General features: G+C 41.1%; 1 protein-coding gene across 3 annotated transcripts in view; it reads right to left on the bottom strand.

Moving 5' to 3' along the window:
* The window catches only part of USP32 (ubiquitin specific peptidase 32), a 155,069-nt gene extending 132,523 nt beyond the window's left edge, over window positions 1-22,546 (bottom strand). For all 3 annotated transcript variants that reach the window (XM_088152594.1, XM_088152593.1, XM_088152592.1), the window contains exon 1: window positions 22,273-22,546. In XM_088152594.1, coding sequence (XP_088008720.1) covers window positions 22,273-22,330 — 58 coding nt within the window. In that variant the 5' untranslated portion in view covers window positions 22,331-22,546. The remainder of the gene's footprint in view (window positions 1-22,272) is intronic.
* Between the last annotated feature and the right edge of the window lie 968 nt (window positions 22,547-23,514).

Here is a 23,514-nt window from a genome sequence, read left to right on the forward strand (position 1 = left end):
TCCCACTTAATGAACCATGTGTCTTGAGGTTACAAGGGCAAGCAGAACTGCTGCGATTGTCATCACTAAGCAATGTGGTCATGTGACATCACACTTTACAACCACATTGCTTAGTGACAGCAATCCCGGTCCCAACTGTCATCATAACCTGAGGACTACCTGTACTCACCTCTGCCCAGTAGGGTACATACCAGAACACAAGCACAGTGAGAGCAGGAGAAGGGAAGAATCATCTGTCAGAAATCTGTCTCTTTCATTAGGAAACCAATGTACTGGAGAGCAGACTGTGAGAACTTATACCTGGTGTTGGGTCACAGATATAAGAATAAAGATCTTGTTGATGCTCTGTCCAACTACTGCCCAACATCTTCCCTCCCTGTGCAAGTGGAGACAATCTCTAAAATGGCTAGAGAATACTGGAACAATTGTTTTGGGTCACGTCAATACCCATGCCAAAGCTGTCTGCTTAAGACTACTGTGAGGCACACTGTCAATCTGGATGTTCAGGTAGGCCAGACTGACATGTTGATGGAATGCAAGTCATTTCATTGTCAGGAACAGATCATTTTCTGGTGCAACTTTTACTGGTCTCCTAGGAGAGGAAACAATTAATATTTAAGGGATTCCTGAATGCTTGAGGAATTTTTCAGGTGCAAGAGCTGACAATTCTATTGAGGCCCTGGCCTTGCTGTTAATAGTTAATGCTATTGCTTCCAAGCATTCTCTCCAGTTATGGGGAGCCTCGAATGCCTTTAGGTTCTTGAGCAATTCCAAAAGATTAAGGGAACTGATAGATGATTAGAGCACAGGTGGTGCAAAAGTCTCACTGAAATTAACTGAGCACTATCAGAATATACAATTACACCCACCATTTGACTGGTGGAAGCAGCAAAGTGGCCTTATTTCTTTGTCACTGAGTCCTCCGTGAACCACTTAGCAAGGCTTTTTCAGGAAGCCAAGCTGCTCAAGAGTAGCACTATCACTAAAATACATGATAGTATTACAATACTTTTTGAGGATTACATCACTCACATCATGGCAAATTAGATCTTAGAATTTTTGTAGATCCTATTGAACTTGTGGGATTGCTGTCTGGCCACTTTACAGGATCTGTTTTAATTACTCCCATTAAGGAAGTGGGCAAGACACTTGTGGGAATTAGGGAACTATCTGTACTCTAGACAGTTGCCCAACATAGCTATACAGATCCAACAGGGAAGGTCCAGGGAGTGTTCAAGGCCTCTTTACATGAAGGAACTATATACACAGCCTTGAAGGACACTGTTGTCCATTCTCTCCTGCATAGGGTCTCCCTGAGCCACAATAATTACCATCCAGTTGCAAATATTCCTTATTAAGCAAGATGTGAAGAGGGTAGTGACCATCCAGCTACAAGCTTACTTTCAACAAACTGGTTATTATATCCATTTCAAGCCTGGATATAGCACAGAAATGGCCTCAGTTGCTCTAACTGATGACCTCTACTTCTAATCAATCGATCAATCAATCCATCAATCAATATTTCTTTAACAGGAGAGAGACACAGGACCCCTTGGTTGCTTCTGACGATTTGATTGTGGGATAGTGCTGGAGTGGCTACATTCCTACATGCAAGATTGCCACTAAAGAATGGCAATGAAGAGTTTTGTTCAATCCCTTGAGATGTGAGATCTTCAGATTTATATTCTCTCTCCCTTGCTGTTCGATATTACATGAAACTGCTCAGTTGTATGGAAATCTGCAGTGACCAGCAGTATAGCTTTTTTTGTGACGGTGCTGGCCACCCACACTGTCTTTTTTCAGACAATGCCTATTCACCTAGATATTTCTGGAATAATAACTACTCCAGGATCAGGTGAGCTGTTACTTATTTTACTTTTCTGTGTTTTTCAATGATTTTTTTTAAAAAACGTACAGTATCTGCTTTTAACAAACGTTCATTTTATGGTGATTTAGCTTCTATTCTCTTTCTCTTGGAAACCAGCCTGGCTTTTCTTGGAAAGTGTGGTACATACGTGTATATATACATGTAATGATTTTTTAAAAAATTGTAATAATACTTCAGTTAGAGAAATGAGCCTGATTATATATTTCATAGGGCAAAATATGTATTCTGATCCATTGTTCCCCTCTTGTTTTTTTCTATCCGCTTAGAATACAAACCTATTGTTTCATTACAAAGTTGAGGCTTCCTTTTGTTTTTAGCATTACCTTTTCACTTGCCTAATTCTTATAATCAGGAAAAAATGAAGGAATGCTATATCACTTTGAGTTTAGCAGCTTGTAACTCCATTTGTAACTAAAATTAACAGCAAGAATGCACAATCACGTCTATCATTTCACTGGTACCATCATGTAATTTTTCATTTTCATATACAGGTAGCCCCCAGTTTAAGAACAAGTGCCGTTCCCAAGGTCTGTCCTTAAGTCAAATTTGTATGTAAACCGGAACAGTATTATTGTATAAAACTGTATAAGTAGTATTGTGCAATGAACTCGAACCACTGTGTATTTAACTCAAATCTTGCTACAATAGGCTCCATTCTTAACTATGGGTCATCCGTAACCTGGACATTCTTAACCCAGGGACTACCTGTATTATACATCCTTTTTAGAGAAGAACCTGTCAAAATTCAAACTTGCAGTTTCTCTCCCTCTCTCCTGAATCTTAAGTAAAGCAGACGGTTTTCACTTTGAATATTGCTGCTGTTCAACTATTTTGAAGGGCACTTGACAAGGGAAATCTACCCTAGATACTCATGTTCTCCTCAAAACACATCACACCAGTCTGGACAAATATCCCTGTCTGGCAAATGAGAAGGTTTCCTGTGTACAGAAAGCCTGGCAAATGTTTTCAGGAGAACGTTGCCTACGAATATCAAAAATAGCAACTCAAAGACACTTCCTCACTTCCCATGCTTAATACTATATCTAACATCTGCTTGCTTCTACAAGTTTGGTTTTAATATAGCAAAAGAGACAGAAGGAACTACACTTGTACATTTGTACAAGAAGCAGGACATTTCTATACTGAAACTTACAAAACACCATAAGAGAATGTATTTTTGTAAACTGATCTTTCCCGCAGCTCATCTACTGTCATGTTCTGCTAGCTTCAGTGGTCTGTGCGGCTCACATGTTTCAAGTGGTCTGTGCGGTTCACATGTACAAAATGTTTCAATTCACATTCTGCCCTCTCTCAACCATATTATGAAGCAAAGACAAGGGCTGAGCAGGTAGAAAGCAGATCTTACACTGCTTAAGGTCTGAAATTACCTGGAGAAGCCAACTTGTGTAATTTTGACAGTTGGGAGGAAAGAGAAAAAGGGGATGTCCAGCAGCAAGGTAGATAGACTTAGCTATAGCAGTCATGGGTGCACCATTGGAAGATCTGAAGGACCAGGTTGGGGACAGACTGACCTGGAGAAAATCTGTCTGGTTGCTATGAGTCGACACTGACTTGATGGCACATAATCAATCAATCAATCAATCAATCAGTCAATTTTGACTGTGTTGATATTTATTCATTTCACTGTACTAATAACCTGCCCCAATCCCAGTGGTCTCTGGGTGGCATGTATCAATACAAACAAATTTTAAAAAACCATCAAAATACAAAAATATCCATAAAAAGCAAAACCAAAATCAAGATAGGCACCCGCAACCAATCAGCTGGAGCCAAAGTCTCATTGTTAGAGCTGACTTGCCAAATAGATAAAGAAACCTTAAAACCAAGCCTACGGAAGTTACAAGCATGGGAAAAAAAAAACTGTCTACTGGGGGTAGTCCAAAAGTACTGTAAAGGAAAAATTTGTTCTGCAATTTTTTTGCTAGGAACAGCAGAAAAGACTTGCCCTCACCACCAGTGCCCATGTTCGGAAAAAGGGCCAAGTGCTGTGACCTGCCCCCACCAGAGCACTGCACAGAAATTCTTGTTGTTGAGGGCGACTAAACGAGAGGGCTGCTAAGCCACAGAAATTTTAATCTGGATTCCTGCACAGAGCAGGGAACCGAATGGCCCTTCCCACACTAGAATTCTACCTCCCTGCAACAGCAGGCGCAAGCAGCATTTGTTAAAAAAGCTGAGGGTGGATATTCAGAAAACTGTTAAGACTGCATGTATGTCAACTTGTGCCATGGGTTTCTCTTTTCTCCCCCAGCACCTGCCAAACTGGCTTGGAATAACCAGGAAGCAGATTGGGAGAACTGCTGGGAAAAGGGAATTCCTTTCTACCAGCAGAGACACTGCTGAAGATGAAGAATAAAGTTACCTGCGATAAATCATCCATATGAGTTTTTCAAAAGTATGCTGTGATAATATGGAACCAAGCACATTCCAGGATCATTCCAACTGGGCTGGATAAAGCTACATATAAATGGAATGCATGCATGCTTCCAAAATCCTGTGGTTTCCTCAGAGGGAAGAACTCACTGAAAGCAAGAAGATTAAAATCCACTCATTTCCCCCCAACTTGGCAAACCTCCAAACTGCTCTAGAGCAATAACGAAGCAGAGTTACAGTACATTGCACCATTCCAGGTTATAACGCTAGAATGAATCACAGTAATAAATTTACTATGCCAGCATCAGATGTTATAGTCAACTTGATAAGATAGTTTGCCCATTTCCAATCTCCCAAGATTGACCAACAGCAGGCTCCCAATAAGATTATCTGATGGCCAAAGTCTGCAGCAAAATGGCACTGCAGAGAGGCACAAAGTTCTCCAGGAACTTTTGACAGCAGATTTAGAATCATAGAATCAGAGTTGGAAGGATCCCAGAGACCACCTACTACAATCCCCTGCTGGGTGTCGGTGCTTCTCAAACTTGATGCTCTGCAGGTATGCAAGACTATAATTCCTATCACTGGCAATCAGCATGGGTCCAGCAGTCTGTCTATATCCCAATAAGAAGCCAAAAATTAAGACAGGAGCATATATTCTGCAGAGAACCAAATTGAGGAAAGCTACAATTTTAGAACATCCATGATGGATATCTTGTTTACCAAGGGATCCACTGTCCTGACAGGCTTCTAAATTGGTACAATCTCCTGAATTTATATTTTTATTTCCTTTTGCAAGCAGGTAAATACTTGGTAACAAGCTGCACCCTGGAGAATAGCAAATACTTCCTTCTTACAATCGCTGAGCAAAAAAACATATAGGGTGTAAAAGTTTTGTTTTCAGTCCTAATTAAAATTAGTATTTTTAAAAGAAATTAGTATCTTTAAAAGAACAGTAATTTAAAGTGAAACAGCAATTTAAAGTGAAACTTCAATAGCATGTTAAAATGCATGTCTGCATTTCCATCTCTTAAAATAAATCAGAATAACAACATATATTTCTGAAGAGAAATACTCCAAATGATATGTGCATACTATTTGTTATCACAAGAACTAGTTGTTATTGTCACAAGAACTAGTTTCTAGGAGAATCCATCCTGTATATTGGCAAGATCAGATACTGAGACTATACCACTAATCTTACACTCTTCATTTTATGCCATCTCCACTATTGGAGCTGTGCAAATCATAAATCTATGATGTGTGCTTGAATATATAAGATTATTCAAGCACACATCAAAACCACTGGCTTTCCATTTCATAAAGAAAATTATTTCTGCACATTCATTGCACGCACAACAGCTGGTAGATTTAAAGATCACTGGGCTGCCCTTCATGAACCAAGACTGAACTTTAGAGTCATCAACTCAACAGGCTGCTGCTGATAAACGGTGCTAGGAAAAGACAAGAACAGTACCTAAGCTGCTTTCCACTGACAACTCTCCATCAGAATGAGGTTCAAGTGAGAACTCCTGATAAGCCTGCAAAAAATACCAACTGGAACAGCTGGAACAGAGTTTTTTAAAGAATCATTACCCTAACCCTAACTGCCCTAACCAATGCAATCATTATGTAACTACATTATACTAAGCACTGCGTGCATATGCATTCCTTCCACATTCAGCATCTAAACCAAACAAGTTCTAGGGCAACTTCCTTGGTTTACCTAAGGATAATGAGAGTTAGAACCCAGAATCACCTGAAGGTAGCAAGTTGACTAAGGCATAATATTTTCAATAGCTGAGCAAATAAGGTGGGGTGAAAAGAGAATCACGATCACCACCACTGCATGCTCCCTTGTCTTAATACCCAAAGGATAAATCCAAACTGAACAATCCAACCTGAAACCTGCAGAGCATCCAGTCACTTGCTACCACCCAGCCAACATTCCCAGACTTGTAAGATGTTTAAAAATTGCTCTGGTACAACTTTAATGTTTTTCTATGGGCCAAACCAGCTCCATTTGTTCTGGGGGTGGGGAGTGGGTTTAAAACGTTGCAGTAATCTTGCTTATGAAAAATGTTTTATTTCAAGTTTCTATATATATTATGGTTCTAAAAAATTACTGAAAAAGAAAGGTAGGTTCCCTTGATTCCATGTAATTACTAGGAAAAATCTGTATTGTTTTCATACCAATAAAATGGAAACAGCTTGCCTCTGAAAGATTTTTTTCTACTTCTCTGTCTAACCTAGCCTACTGGCTTTCTATCCAAATGCTAACAAGGGCTAATCCTCATTAGCTTTTCAGGACTCCACAGTAAATTCTCTTTTCAACTTTTGCTTCTGATAGAAACCCATTAAATAATAAACAGAGAAGGTTAGAAATCAACTCAGTGATCCTTAAGAACCCTTACAATGGAGTTTACTCTCTATAATACTGTTTAATATTCAATAGACAAAACCAATTTCGAGTAAGTCATGTTTTGCCTTTTTAAAAAAAATATTTTCTTTTATTTCTTTAAAACAAACATATACTTTCAGAAGAGATAATATCAGTAAGTGGACAGAGAATTACTAAAGTCATTAATTACAATTAATGCTCAACATTAATAAAAAAATAATCCATGCCAAGCAAAGTACATTGGCTTGTTTTTATGTTATAACAAAGAAATATACATTTTTAAGCTTAGCGCTAAAATCTCCACTATATTATTATTTATAAATATTAAAAAAGGAAAAAAAAGAAGAAAAACACTGCTAAAAATAATATAGATAAGTATTTAATTTCTGACTTCCCCCTTCTTTGTACTCCAGCCAATTTACAGTATTTATTGACATAAACTTTAGAAACCACACTCTAAGTATTTGTACTGGCCTTGCTGTGTATAATATAATATATATGGAAGCTATTCTTGTTTAAATTTAGTTAAATTTCTATTATGTATAGTGTTAGTTCTGTCATTGGTGTAGTCACGTTTTGTCTTAAAATAAAAAGAAGTGTTTATTTTTAAGGGCTAACACCGTTCTAGCAAAAGAGACATGTACATTAAAAATAGGAAAAGAAAGTTGTGGCTTATAACTAGCAATTTGCCAAAAGCTAATCATATTTCTTTTCCTGGGCAAGCAAACTCAGCACTGGGTTCAGCTTGTGACACACCAACAGACACTCTTCCTTTATAACTTTGCAAAGTTGCTTGAAAAGACAGAGCTGGAACATATTCACACCAACACCAAACTTCAAAATTCACTTTATTTCTAATTTAGTCACATCCTGATTCTGTAACCTCTGTTGTAATTTCTATAGCTCCTTCCCCTCACCTTCATGTTCTTAGTGTAATCTCAGTTGCCAGCTATTATCTCATCAACCATTACAACAGGGCTATTACTGGAATGCCAACAAATCAAGTTTCTTCCCTCACCAACCAACCAGGAACAAATGTCCAAAGAGACCAGTAACCCTAGTAACAGGTAATTATAAAATGCAGTTGTTGATTTCTTTAAAAAAAAAAAAGTCTCCTTGAATGTAAAGCAGCAGTAATGTAAGAAATGTTTTTTTTAAAGATAAAACTATGTAATAAAGTCATAATGTATCCCACAGGCTGTCCTTAGCCCCAAGTCCTCTTTAATGCATGCCTTCTTCAGCAGATAATCTACACAGAAAAGTTTTCCCCAAAGTCAGAAAGGTGCCATTCCTTCAAAACTACAAGGCTTCACACAATCTGAGCATAATTTAATCAAATACTGGGAGAGGGGAATGTTTTTTTTTATTATTATTATTATTGTTATTATTATTATTATTATTATTATTATTATGGTTGGTCGCACAGTCAGCCAGATGTTTAGACTGGATTTGGCATTTTTATCCACCTATCGAGTCCTTCCCAAGGACCTGGGATAGGCAGATGTTGTTCTTTGATTATTATTAACTTTTATTAAAAGTTTTTACATAGCTGAAAGACAAAAACAGAAATATATAAAGAAAAGAGAAAAAAGAGAAAAAGGTGCAGAAAAGAATACAGTTAAAGAAAGAAAAAAAGAAAAAAAGAAAAAGAAAAGTTAAAGAAGCTACTTCTACCCTTCTTTACAGCAGTTACAAACTCATTATCCCTCCTTCCTCCTTAATGTAACAGTTCCTTCAATTCCTTATTCAACCTTTTTTCAAATCCAGAAATCATCATTTCACTTTTTTCCATTTGCAGCAAAAAGTCCATAAAAGGTTTCCAGTCTTTTATAAAGTACTTATTGTCTTGTCCTGACCAAACATGTCACTTTTGCCATCTCTGCTAATTCTGCCATCTTCACAATCCACTCCTCTATTGTGGGTGTTTTGGTATTTCTCCATCTTTGTGCATATAATAATTGGAGAGAGGAACGTTTTTGAACTTTGGCGTTGGGAGAAGACTCCTGAAAACACTGTGGACAGCCAAGAAAACAAACCGATGGATCATCGAACAAATCAACCCAGACTTCTCACTCCAGGCACAAGTTATCAGGCTTAAATTATCCTACTCCAGACACATTATGTGAAGACCCAGCTCTCTGGAGAAGGCTCCATTGCTGGGAAAGGTAAAAGGAAAGCGAAGAAGAGGACAACCAGCAGCAAGATGGATGGACTCAGTTACAGTAGTGAGAGGTGCACCACTGGAAGTCTCCAAAGACCAGACTGGGGATGGATCATCCTGGAGAAAATCTATCCAAGTGGTCACTAGAAGTCAAAAACAACTTGATGGCTTATAATCAATCAATCGATTATTCAATTGATTGATTGATCATAAGCCATCAGGTTGATTGTATATGATTATACAAGCCTTCCCCCATGCTGTCTTCAATGAGAATACAATTAGAAAAGTTGAGAAGTAAAAGCTAAAGTATTATGAGTATAATGGTAAAAAAGCCATAAATCATTCTTGGTAAATAGAGAATAGGAAATCTATACATGAACTCCCAAGACTTGAGTATTATACTTCCACTCCAATCATCTTAATCCACCAGAAGGACTAACACAGTTCTCCTCCTACAATGTCTTAATCTACCAATTCACTTGCTAAAAATAACAGAGCAAAGTTGAGTAAATTGGGTATTTTATATTGCTTAATAAAATCCTTCTATTGCTGGCAAGTGGTTTTCACCAGAAGGGCCCATCCTCTCGGGTAAATAACCTTTTCATATCAACATGAAATATTAAGGCACTTACACAAAGCATCCTTGCAACTCCACAAACATCTCAGACATATCAGGCTCTTTAGACATGTTTACACTAAGAGAAAACACAACACTTCCAAGCCAAGAACAAGGAGCAGACAATTTGCTTCAGTAATTATTGTTCCACTAAAAATCATCTGAAACTCTGACGAAAGCAGCAAAGTGCTATCTCAGTGGCAATTAACCACTCACATAATATTCTTATCTTTATGTGACAAGGGCCAAGACCTATTCAGTAAAAAAAAAAAAAATGCTGGTCTTCTTCCAGTGTCCCTTTCCTAAAGCTGCTGACTTTGAATGTGAGATGATTAGCATAAACCAGATTCAGAAAACATTCAGTCTTCAAGGTCTCTTGAACAGTGTTTCTCAACCTCAGCAACTTTAAGATGGGTGGACTTCAACTCCCAGTATTCCCCACCATCTGGCTGGGGGAATTCTGGGAGTTGAAGTCCACTCATCTTAATGTTGCTGAGGTTGAGAAACACAGTTCAAGGCAACTGAGAGCCAGACAAGGGCCAAAATGTTTAAATTAAAAGAAGATTCTGGCTATCAGGAGGAATTTCATGAAGGTAGAGCTGTGAGGCGGCAAAGCACTTTGCCTAGAACAGTGATGGATTCCCTACGCTGAGGTTTTCAAACAGTAACTTGGATGACCATCTGCTGGGAATGCTTTAGGGCTGAGCAGGAGTTGGTCTAAATAAGCTCTGTGGTCCCTTTTTAGTCATCCATTCTATGATTCTGAAAAACCCACACCTTTTTATATATGATTATGGGAAGTACCATAGCTCCGAATATGTTGTTGCCACATCCAGGGCAATTTGCAACTTGGGTGAATACCAGCAGTAAATTGCCAAAAAAGCAATGGCCGTGACTCTGATGTCTTTTGGCCTCTCCCACCCCCCAATTGCCTTTGGCCACTGTGAGAGCTAGGGAACAGAGATTAACAGGATTACAGCAACAAGACTGCTACGTGATGTGACAAATAAGCAGCAACAGCTGAAGAGAAACACAATTAGATTTCAGAGCTTGAAGGAGAACAGTTGGATCCCTGGACACTGGAGTCTTCCCTAATAGGACAGTTGCTATAGTCCCCTAATCATTTCAGTAGCTCTTTTTGGCACTTTTTCCTGTTCTACACTTTCCCTTTTTAGGCGAGAGCATCAAATAAGGATGTTTCTAATATTGGTGATTTTATTGCCAATTCCATTCCAGAAGACAGTGTATTTGCCTTTTAAACAGTAGCTGGTGTAGAAGAACACAGAAATGACCTTAGAGAAAATATGCACTGACCATTAGTAAAACACAAGCTTAGTCCTAGAAAACAAGAAAAAGTGAGAAAGAAACTCAGGATTGCCCCACCGTGACACTCTTTGGTATAAGAGGGGGGGAGGGAGAAACACTGTCAGGCTTTCAAGACTCTACCACAGCCTATATCAAGAAAGTAGAGTTCTAGTACTTCTTGTGGTGTCTGTTTCCTGATCTGACCTTGAAGGGCTAACATTGTACAATGGGGTGATATTTCCATTCAACTCTCTCTATGACTTCAAGATCCCTTTCCTGATCCACTGCTATCCCATAAATATGAATGCAAAGTTTCAGGATGGGCCAAAATTAGGAAAAAAGGGTCTTCAAGCTTTCATACTAAAGTCTCTGACCTTGGCAACCTTGAGCTAGAAGGCCTACATTTGGGGAAAGCCACCTTCAATTTCCTCTAGGTATTCTTCTTGAATAACATAAGCAGGTCCTTGTTTGTTCCCACAGGTGAGAAGCAGGAGACACACATTCATCTGGAATTCATGGCAAACGTGCTGCACAACCAACAGCCACTTGCAGGCAAAATGGGGCTCTGCTCAAACTACAATACAACCAAACAACCTGGTAACAGGAAAGTCAGAAAAGTAACCTTTAGAAATGTGAATACTGTTCAGTTGTACAGGCTTTGACTGCTAATGGAATAGCCCAAGTTATTAATATTTGAACAAGTGTGACATTTCTAGAAGACTATGGAAAGGAGCTTAGCTAGCTCAATCAATTATAGAACCAACACAGTGTCCACTCTCCTGCAAGATGAAAAAGAACACAGAAACCACAGGAAGCTACATTGCTCTCCCAACATTTACTCTCAGGCTTATTTTGTCTTCAAAGATCTGAGGAGGAAAGAACCCATTTAGGCCCAGCCTAATAGCAGAAACAATTATAAACTTCTGTCAAAACTGTCACACCTGAGGTTCAAATGATTCAAAACTGCAGGGTCAAGAGAGAAAATGAAATCAAATGCAACTTGTCTTTCACATATGTTACTATTCAGCAAACTCTCACCAATCATTAGAACTCATATTCTTTCCCAACAGCATATCCATGTATTTCTTTATTAGATTTATATCCTGCCTTTCCTCCAGGAGCATAACACAGCTTACAAGGGGACTACCCTTCCTTTTACCCCCACAACCACCCTGGGGCTAAAAGACAGTGACTTGATCAAAGTAACGCAAGGGGGTTCCATGGCTAACTAAGGTTGGACATAAACCTGGGCTTCCCCAGTCCTAATTTAACACAGTCACAACTTGCCCTTAGAGAGTTTCGTCTGGCGGGTTCCAGGAGGAAAGCCTTTCTTTCATCATTTCCTGCTGAAGGTGAGGTTGGCCCCGACCCTACTGACCTTCCAGGAGGCCCTCAAAATATGCATGGGGATCTCCCCAATAAGCTTGGGGATCTCATGGTAGAGTGGAGCCTGTTGGATGGTTATGTGATCATTAACTGATGCACTCTCTGTATGGTGGCTGCCATTTTGTTTTGTTGTTTTTAATTTTCTTTTTCTTTTTAATTTAAATTGTGGTTTTATTGGTTTTTATGTATTTTACTTTTTATGTATTTTCTTTTATTATGTACGCTGCCCAGAGTCACTATGTGAGATGAGTGGATATACAAATACGATAAATAATATAAATAAGACTAGAATCAGGGAGACCCAGGTTCAAGTGGGAACACACTTTATGACTTTGGTGCTGGCCTTATCTCTCAGGTTCACTTACCTTACAGAGTTGTTGCTGGGAAGACAAACTTGATGGAAAGAGTATATGAATGCCACTGAGCGCTTAAGAAAAGGCAGAATATAAATCTAATCAATAAATAATAAAAATGGTCCTAGATTGTGGGTCAAAATCTTAATGAACCCTCCATGTTTCATTTTCTTCAAACCAAAAGGCCACAAAGCCTTATTCTGATGCAATGTATTTTGTCCAACTATTATCTGCCCTTTTCCAGCAGCAAGATCTAAGAGCTCTGAACTGGCATTGTCAGCATTGTGGAGTTACTGAACATCTTCCAGCTTTGGCCCTTTAAAACTGTAAGAAGCAACATGGACCCTTAATATTACTACAGGTAGTCCTCGTTTAGTGACTGCCTCGTTTAGTGACCATTCACAGATACAACAGTGATGAAAAAGTAATTTTACAACCAGTCCTCACATTTATGACCTTCACAGGTCTATAAAGCAAAAGAAAGCTGAAGAAAGACTGTAAACACAATCACGGTTTCACTTAGTGACCACTTCACTTAACAACCAAGTTGCCAGTCCCAATTGTGGTTGCTAAATGAGGACTACCCGTATTTATTATATAGGTAATGCTACTGAATCATTCTGACTTCTGGCAGCCAAAATAAGAGAACTTTTATAAAGGAAAAGGCATGGAAATTTACCCTTACTGTTCCTTGGCAAGAAATAAAGAACTTTAGTTACTGGCTGTGGATCTGAAAGGGTGAAATGCTAGTACAGTAACTGGCACCAATCAGTTCATGTACATTTATGCTTTCCTAGATTTTTAGGAAAGGGGTCCCAAGAGCCACAAGAGTCAGTCATTAGAAGTACCCTCCATGCAAAAAACCCTATATCCCTTATAAAAAGAGGACAAGGATTAAACTCTGAAATTTCCCTTGATATGGCAGAAAAAAGTCAGACACTGGCAGTTCTCTTTTGGACAGGTGAGCCAAGGTCCGCAAGATAGCTTACCTGTACTGAACATCACAGATGAAGGCTAATACCAGATGAGCACTGATATTGGGGACCAGTGCTCAGAATCCTCTTGGACCATTACTCCAACAAACAAGAATGGAGGGACTGTTATAAAATGTACAGGTTCACTCCCAAAAACACTTCAACCAGCTCCATCCACACAAATGAGACTGCTTCTCTTCTAGATGTTTTTGGTTTTGTGTACTGAAATATTGCTCTGAGAATTTGTACTGAAAGGCACGGTAAACATCTAAACATATCTACTTTGGTACCTCCTATTGGCTGGCATGTGCCCATACTCCATTTATTACAGCAGGGTTCCTCAACCTTGGCGATTTGAAGATGTGTGGACTTCAACTCCCAGAATTCCCCAGCCAGCCTGGCTGGGGAATTCTGGGAGTTGAAGTCCACACATCTTCAAGTCGCCAAGGTTTGAGGAACCCTATATTACAGTAGGAACTGGGTACATGAGTCAGATGGTGCTTGTTATGCTCATGTCCTGATTGTGAACTTCTCAGAGGCATCTGGCTGGCTGTGTGGAACAGAATGCTAAACTAAATATGCCTTTGGGCTAATCTAAGCATGTCTGTTCTTAGTTTCCCTGGAGAAGAATTACAATGTGATTTTAAATATGTCTATTTATTCGGACTGCTCAACAAAGTTAGTCCTAAAATCATAGGGTTGGACACCATCCAGTCCAACACCCTGCTCAGTGCAGGATCCACCGGAACATTTCTGACAGATGTCTGCCGAGCATCTAAAGAAGAACTCACTACTTCATAGAGCTGTTATATCAGCTTGTATAGCCTCCTGAGGTCTAGCCTGAACTTTCCTTTCGGTTTTAACCCATTGATTCTGGTCCTGCCCTCTGGGGAAGTAGAGGATAAGTCCATCCCTATGTGTCAGCCCCACCAGGTAAACCAGATCATGAAATCAACTCCACAGGAAAGCTACAACTACTTTTATTGAGATTGGCTATAACAACTGAATCTTGCAAGCCTGATTGTGCTGGACCTCCTCTTCCTTCTAATTCTAATTCAGTGAATTAGGGAGGTGTCTCTCTGAGCCACTTCTGAATGTTATCTGGCCATTCTGAACTTAAAAAATGCTCTAGCCCCTTTTATCTAGGCAACAGCTTCTGCACAGCTCCATCAAAGTTATCTTCTTACTCTCTACACCATATGACAACCCTTCAGATATTTAAAACACTGCTAAGAAGTATCTCCTCTGTTGTCTCTTCTGTAAGTTAAACTTACTCAGATTCTTTGACTTTTCCTCATATGGCTTAGTTTCCAGACCCTTCGCCATCTTGGTAGCTTCCTTTGAATTTGCGGCAAATTAGCACTGTCCTTTTGGAACTGGGGTGCCCAGAAACGGTCGCAGGATTCCAAATGGGGTCTGACCAGGGCAGGGCAGGGCAGGGCATAGTAGGGAACAATTACTTCTTAAGGCCTGGATTCTGTGCTCCTGTTAATGTACCCCAAAATGGCATCTGCCTTTTTAGCAGCTGCACTGCACTGCTGACTCAGCTTTCACTTGTGATCACCAAGGACACCCAGATCCCTATCAAGCCAGGTCCTCCCCCCATCTTATATTCATGCTTTAATTTTTTTTCTACCCTGATTCAGAACTTTACAACATTTCTGTTAAATTCTATCATATTCATTTCAGCCCACTACTTAAGATTGCTCAGATCTTTTTCAATTATTTTAATCTAAAGTATTATTTCCCCCTCCCAGTTTTGTGGCAACTGTAAACTTCCCTCATCCACATCATTGCATCATCTCCTCAACTCCCTCATCCAAATCATTGATAAAAATGTTGAGGCAGCATAGGACCCAGGATATAGCCCTGTGGCAGTCCACTTGCTACTTCCACCCAAGCTGAAAAAGTGGCATTAAAGAGCATTCTTTGTTTGTGGTCCAGCTAACGTTATCATCTAGCCAAGAATTAAATCCCAGTACATTCAATGGGACTTTCTTCCAGGTGACCGACAGTGTAGCAGCACTTAGCCAACTTTGACAGATCTCAAAACACTAAGCAGGGCCAGACCTGGCAAGTACTTTCATGGGAGGCCACTAGAAGATCCCTAGCTTCAAATTCAACTATGAAGTCAAACGGTAAAAAAAAAAAAAATCATGCCAAGAAAACAGGATGGAAATTTTCATGAAATCACCAAAATTGAAACTTGACTCAAAGGAAACTATCTTTATAAACAGAGCCAAAGAGGAACAAATGCATGCTTTTGCTGCATGTTACCATACGTTATTGTACAGTATTATTTCCTGCAAGCATCTACAGATCCATTCAGGGTGGACACACCCAGCCTTCTGACAAGCTGCAGACCATATACAATACACCCTCCTCTTCTGGAAATCTTGCTTTTATGCAGTTTTCACAGCCTTGTTCAGTAATGTTTTAATCTGAATTTATGAACTGATCAGGAGCTAGCAGAATAAAAAGACGTCTTCCAATTCCATGAAAAGCACCTTTTTCAGCCTACCTTTTCTTACCTGTTCCATAGCCCACAAAAAGTCCTGTCCCTCTTCCAAGCCTTCTTGCAGGCCAGACCTTTCAAGGGACTGGTGTGGTTTGGTGCCAACCACCAACGTAAATCAACTAGCTAGCCAGCCTCATTTTACTTTCACACATGCCATTATACAGGCTGTGGCAGCTGAGACCACTATACTGGCTTCAAAACAGCAGCATTAGTCTACATAAACATGCACTAGCCTGCCTGCCACACATATCAATGTTGGCTTTGGTGTGGTTGAAGGATCATTCTGATTTTAAAACTGGCCTTTTTCTATATTGTTTCTCTCTATCTGCCATTCAAGTCTTATGGTCCTTATGAGAAGCAGGGCCTTTTCAGTGATGGTGCCAGCTTCAAAGGGTACTTTTCCCATGAAAGTCTGTAGACATCTGGACAAGATGCAGATATTCCAGGTGGCTTTTGGGGATGCCCAACTTCCAACTGCTACAGCCTCTTCTGCTTTTAGCAGTTTTTACCATTTGCAGTTGAATTCTGTATGTGGTATTCAGAGATCATTTTCATGAATCACCTGATGAATTAGCAGCTTTTGCTTTTTTGCATAATCAAGCAGGACCTTACTAAAATGAACAAATAAATGAAATGACCTAAAAAGAAAGACTGTTTATTTTCACAAGCTGAGATTCCTATTTGCAACAAGTAACCCAGGAAGCCTCTTCCAAGAGCCATTAAAATTTGATTTTTGATAAGGGGGCTATTCTAAAAAAGAGAAAGCTCCAAAAAAATAACCCTTGGTCCAGAAGTAGAAGGTTTCCACTAGTGTATGCACACAAGTGTTTTTTTGGTGCAATATAGACCTGCTGCTGTCTGCTCCTGCCTACAGAGCAGAACGCAACACAGCAGAAGTGAATGTTTTGATCACTGCACCGTTTTTGTACTCAAAGAATGATTTACTGGCTAAGCGAGTAAGCACATTGTTCGGCCACCCTTCTATCTGTAAAAAACAACTTACTGGTCTTTTCTGAGAACAGCGATTCAGAAAAAGGAACTCTTTGAAAGGATGATTAAAGAGGTGGGTTAGGCTGCAGACACAGCCCACATAGCTGAGGAATGAATGTGGACAACAATGCTTGTAACAGCCAAAACCTGAATGGGTGGAAACACACACACCATTGACTTCAAAATCATTTACACACAGACACACACAATATATATATATATATATATATATACACACACATACATACATACACAATCCATCCATACTCATAATTCCCAGTTTTAAACAACTAAATCTGGTTTTGCAAATAAAATGACAAAAGTTACTAATCTACCCAAAGAATGATTGGATCTCAGACACACTGGAGGAACACGTGTGTTCTATAAAGAAAAGTACAACATGAACATCTGAAAAGCTTTGCTGTTTGGTTGCCTAGAAATTGGTTTTACTCGCCCCAGGAGAGCAGCTATTTACAAGTCTGAGAAAATTAGTGTTTTAATATTTTTTCTTCCTCTTTCCTTTAAACAATCACCTCCTCATAGTCTTTCCTTTAAACCTTACGCCAGTTAACATTATGACGTCCTTGTTCCTCTTAAAGAAACAAGAGATATGTTTCACAATGGAAATGGACTGGATTTCAACACAGGGAAGCCTAAACTGAAGTTCAACTTCAAACTTGCATTAATTGCAACAACTATTCATTAAGGAATGTTGCTCAAATTTGGCACAGCCTTGTATTTATACTTGGGAAGAAAAATTTGGGAGCAATTAGCAACCACAAAAATTATTCAAACCACTGCAAACTCCAAGTATGTTTCAATTAAATATCCTGCTTCCTTACTCATTCTGCTAACTTTCTCAAACTTGGCATCTTCCAGATGTACTAAGATTACTACTCCCCAAATCAAACAAGATTCCTACTCCCAAAATCAAACATGATTTTGGAAAGGACCAGAATAGATTCAAGTACAACCTGAAATTCTTAACATAGCCGTTGTTTCATGTCATCCCATCCAAAGTCCTAGGCAGATACTCAAGCCCAGGTACAGGACCAAGCAGGTACAATACACCCATGCAAGGCACTGACAAAGCAACAGGCAAAGGAACGCAGGTCATATCCCACAAGAACCATTTCAGTTACTTAAAAAATGAAAGAGCAGAGAGAGCCAGTGTGGCTGCATATAAGATAGAAAATATGGCAAAAGGACAGATATAAAAAACAAAAATCAAATGCAAAACTAAAGGAAGGGGGAGATACCTGCTTGGCAATAATACTTGTGAAATGATCCTGGAATATTAGTTGATTACAAACAGAGTATGAGTCAGCAGTATGATGTGGCTGCAAAAAAAAAAAATGCGAACACCAGAGAAATATAGTGTCTTCAATTATAGAAAGCAATTGCTTCAATTTGTGTTAAACATCATTTAAAATATTGTGTCCAATTCCTGGCACTAAACTATAAGAAGGATTTGGACAAAGTGGAGCAGGTTCAACGAAGGCCAACAAGGATAGCCAGGGACTAGTTCAATGAAGAGAATGAAGGCACTGAGTATACTTAGCCTTGAGAAGAGAAAACTGAGAAGGGATATGATAGCCCTCTTCAAACTCCTAAAAGGGTATCACACAGAAAAAGCCCGGGATTTGATTAATTCCAGAATGCAGGTCTGGAATAAGTCACAGAAAATCGGATTCCAACTGAATATCAGGGGGGAAAAAACAATGCAGTTTGACAGTGGAACTCCTGACCCAGAAAGATGGTAGGCTCCCCTTCACTGGATGTGTACCCGCAGAGGCTAGACAGCCATGCATTGGGGGTGCTTTAATTGGGAGCTGTGCACCACAAAAGGATTGGACCCAACGACCTAGACGTTTATGAGGAAAGAGGAGCTTCTGTAAGGCCAGTGATGGATCATGTGTACTCCATCCAGGTCCTACTCTGGGAGCAAAATAAGCCACTGGAAAAAAGGCTTGCAACAAAATGGAAAAGAGGGTGTCTTGCATTATCAGGACCTGAGTTCACTGCCTACCCCTTACATCGCAGCTCATCTAATACCCATAGCCCACTACCACCACCACAAAAAAAGAGATTTAATCAAAGGAAAGGAGGCAAGAATATAAAAGAGACCAAGAGAAAATGTGTGTTCTAGCCAAGAGTGATGATGGATGGACAAGGATCAAAGAATGCCTCAGCCCAGAGGACTGAAGCCAGGTGCTGTTCAGTTCCCACATGCCAGGGCCTTCCAAGAAAGTTCAAGGTGCCATCTCAAAGCACAAGGTCCCTTACTGTCTTTCAGGCCCATGACAGCAGTGTTATGAATGGAAAGACACTTCATGCTGACCTTAGTTGTTCCATGGAGGGAATAAGGCTGCACGGCTCCAGACCTTGGCTTCCACAATGGGACAGCCCAAAGGCTATTTACAGAGGAGGCTCTCTCCCTACCAGCTATGTCTCCAGAATTCAGTTACAGGGACATCCCTGTAGGATGATAAACTCTCTCTCCAGTCACGTTTAAATACTCCATCTCTCTTGGGCCAATATTCCCTTCTCACTTACCTCCTCTTTCTTAACACACACACACACACACACACACACACACACACACACGCTTATCACCATCTCCATTCAGCAATCTCACCCCCACTACCTCTGTTGCCAACTGGTGCCCCATCATACCAACCTAGTTTATCCTGCCATGTGTGGTTCCCTGCTGCTCTCCCTCCAAGCCCCTTGGGCTTCCCTCTTTCTGCAGGCACTAGCTGACCCCCACACTGCTTGAACCCCAGTCTTTCTTCTCCCTGCTCTGTGTTATGGCAAACTCCATTCAGCCCCCTCTGCATGCTCTTCCATGCTGCCCTTCCAGCTTCTGTCCACAGTCATTCATATGAAATGATGCCAGTTTTTCCCCTCTAATGAGTCTGCTATTATTCTTCCACTCATCCCTCAACTCACAAGCAGCTACCTCTGATCAATTTGGAAGCTAATTACTACCTTCCCCATCATACATCCCACAGTTTCACCCACTTTCACCCCACCTATCTGCCAGTCCCTCTGCTTCCTGGAACTCCATCCCTATCAGTGAGGTTCAGGCTGGGCTTCTGCTCTTGATACAATGCCCACTGCCTCTGGCTCCCCCACAGCAACCCTGGCCTGTTCAGCTGAAACTGCTTAGTAACTGCTATGGCTGTCAAGCTGAAACACTCCATCCTCGAGTCACACAGAATTCACCCACCTGGGCCAACAGGGAGCCAGAGCCTCCTCTCATCAGCAGCTCACGAGTCAGTCCACTCAGCCTGAAGCCTCATCATTTCCCCATGACTGGAATTATTTGGCATGGGCCCCCTTAATGAAATCCACAACTCCCCCAATTCTAATCACATGTTGCCCCTTGAACACTTTTAAAAGCAGTAGCTGGAAGGAAGGTCACATCTCTTCCTCTGACCCAGGCCCTGACTGCAATCCAATGGTTGCCCGATGCCTCATCTCCAGGCTTAACTGTCATTCCCCAGACCCAGCATCACCTCAAGAACCTCCAGACCAGGACCGTCACGCTTTCAGCCTCGTGAACATCCACAGATCAGCTACAAGTCATCATTCTGTCACAGTGCCACTTTGATTGACGTATTGAAAGCACTTCTATCCCCAGGGTGGGAAAAGGCTCCCAGAGGGGCTAAGAGATAAACAAAAGGAGACAGTCTGTGCCCGCAGGCTTGCAGTGTAAAAGGAGATGACACAAAAGGAAAACTAGCAGAGAAGAAAAGGGGAAACAAGAATATGAGCAGCTGGTTCTTAACATTTTGCAGTTCTTATAATGGCCTGTTATCAGGCACCTGGAATATGTTTGTGCTTTTAAATACTTTTTATTAGGTATGATCTCTCACTATTCCACAGTAGCTAATAACACTATAACAACCAACCAATAATACTACTGTAATAACCATCAATAAAACAACAAACATCAGATTAAAGAGATTTTCTTCCAAGGGACCTTAACATACAGCAGATGACAATATAGGTAGTCCCCAGTTTAAGAACAAGTTCCATTCCCAAGGTCTGTCCTTAAGCTGAATGTGTATGTAAGCTGGAACAGTATTATTGTATAATACTGTAGAAGTAGTATTGTGTAATGAACTTGAACCATTGTGCATTTAACTAAAATAATTGGGAATTTAACTCGAATGTTGCTACAATAGGTTCTGTTCTTAACTATGGGTTGTCCATAAACTGTGCGTTCTTAACCTGGAGAATACCTGTAATCACAACAACATCTGTTCTACACTCTCCACCGCACCAAGCATATAAAATAATAGTAATTAACATATATGAATATCTAGCCCTTTCAAGTATCTGAAGATCTACAAGTATATTATCTCAGTATTCTTCTGAGCGATAAGCCCTCCATTCCCCAAGGTCTCATTGATCATATTCTCTTTTAAGTGTGAGCTTCATTCCAAGACCTAATCAATATCTATAGTCACTCCCCGTCCCATAAACACCTGAAGAGGGACATGTCCAACCCCTCAACAGGCACCCCATCATGGCAACCTTAATCCTGGTCACTGTACAGTTGGTTCCAACAGACAACTTTTGAAGTTACATCCTAAGGTGCGTTGTGAACTGTTCTGTAAATACTTTAACAGACTTCAGCAACTAGGCAGGCATTACTTGTCCACCCCCACCCACAAAATCCCCCCTTGCACAGCAGTAATGGCCATCCCCTTCCTCCCAACATTTACCATGGTCCATTACTCCAGCCCCCTCACTATTCCACATAATGAGACCCCAAACTCTCCAGCCCATCTCTTCTCTCCCTCACCAGCAATGCTGCCTTGGCCCATCCTGAGTCCTTCCCCATGGCTGTCCCCATGTCACCCCCAAGCCTCCCTCCATCTCCACTGCTACCCAGCCACCCTCCTACCTTGTGCCCTCCAGAGAGGTTGTCTCCACCTCACATCATCATCCCAGCTACCAGTCTGCCATGTTGCCACCCCTGAAGGACCCCAAATAAGAAACTAGCCAGGCTGGCTACGGATGATGGGAGCTGAACTCCAGCACCAGGGGGCGAGATGTAGCCCCTCTACTCCCCAAAGCTCCGCCCCCTCTTCGCATGCCTCATTAACTTAGCCCCTCCCTCAAGCAGAGGTCACTGCTCCCTGCCAACCCGGCGCCCCTCTGTCTCTCCTCTCTCATTTACATATTCATTAGCATGCCCGCCCCCGGAACCAATCCCGGCGCTCCAAGGCTCATTTGCATACCCGCCTCCTCGGCGCCCCGCCCTCCACTCACCCCTCCGCAGGGCCTCGTCGTAGGTGAGGAAGCCGATGCGCGACTCCTTGTTGCCCATCGCGTCCTCCTCAGTCCATGGCGGATGCCGCCGCCCGTCCCCCGCAACAGTCGCTCGCCTCAGGCGGCTGCCGCCGTCGCGGCCGCCGTTTCGCCTGGACTAGCAGCAGCCGCCGCAACAGCAGCGCCACCCCCGCCGACTCCTGAGGAAGATGTTCGCCTCAGCTGCCGCCGCCACCGCCTCCATTCCGAATCACGTGACGTCGCCAATTAACTGACCCCTCCTCTTCTTTCAAAACTCGGCCCCGCCCCCTGGCGCGTCACTCACTCCTGGAGCCGGAGAACGAGAATTGCTCTGCGGCCCTCACTTCCGGTGCGCGGTTGACCGCGCGCCGTCGCGCGGGCAGGCGGCTTCCCCGGCGGGGATGTGCGCGTGCGCGTTGGTGGCCTCGCGCCCGGACCAAATTCTACCTTCAGTTTTCCTGTTAGTTTGCTTTTCTGTTGTTGTTGTTTTTAATATATAATAATGCTTTTAATTGTTGTTTTTAAGAATGGTTGATGAAAGTCTTTTCCCCCTTCCTTTTTAAACTTCTGTGGCTTGGCAATAGTATCGGAAAAAATTAATGTAACAAATAGCATTCATTACAGTTTCTAGGGAATTTTCCTCAGAAGATTCCCAGAGCATTTGAGAAATAAATATGCTAAATATGCCCGTGTCAAATTACATAGGCATGTCAACACAGCGATATCAATGCGTGTGTGAGACAGGTGTTTGGGTTTATGTGATCTATACATGTGTTTATTATCCCTTAATATAATATAATATATTTAGACCTGACAATGAAGATCTTGAAGCGGTAGATAGCTTCTGCCAAATGCAAAGGATCTGCTCGCTCTAATAATAAAAGTCAAAAGAGCACAGTGAAAAAATGGGATTAAAATTAAATACTGTATAAAGAAGACCAAACCAATGACAAGAGGTACAGTAACCAGCCTTAGAATCGAGACTGAAAATATTGAAGTGGTGGAGAGGTCCTGCCTTTTAGGATCAACCATCGACAGTAAAGGAACCAGCAGTCAAGAAATACGCCTCAGACTAGCACTCAGTAGAGCAGCCATGAAGACCTTGGAAAAAATGTTCAGATGCTGTGATGTGTCTATACCCACAAAGATGAGAATCGTGTAAGCCACGGTATGCCCTGTGACACTCTATGGAAGTGAAATTTGGACTTTAAAGAAGCAGGA

The sequence above is a fragment of the Python bivittatus genome, unplaced genomic scaffold (genome assembly GCF_059951505.1).
Source record: "Python bivittatus isolate LINGU-HERP-01145 unplaced genomic scaffold, Pbiv_v1 ctg000690_np1212, whole genome shotgun sequence".
NCBI lineage: Eukaryota > Metazoa > Chordata > Lepidosauria > Squamata > Pythonidae > Python > Python bivittatus.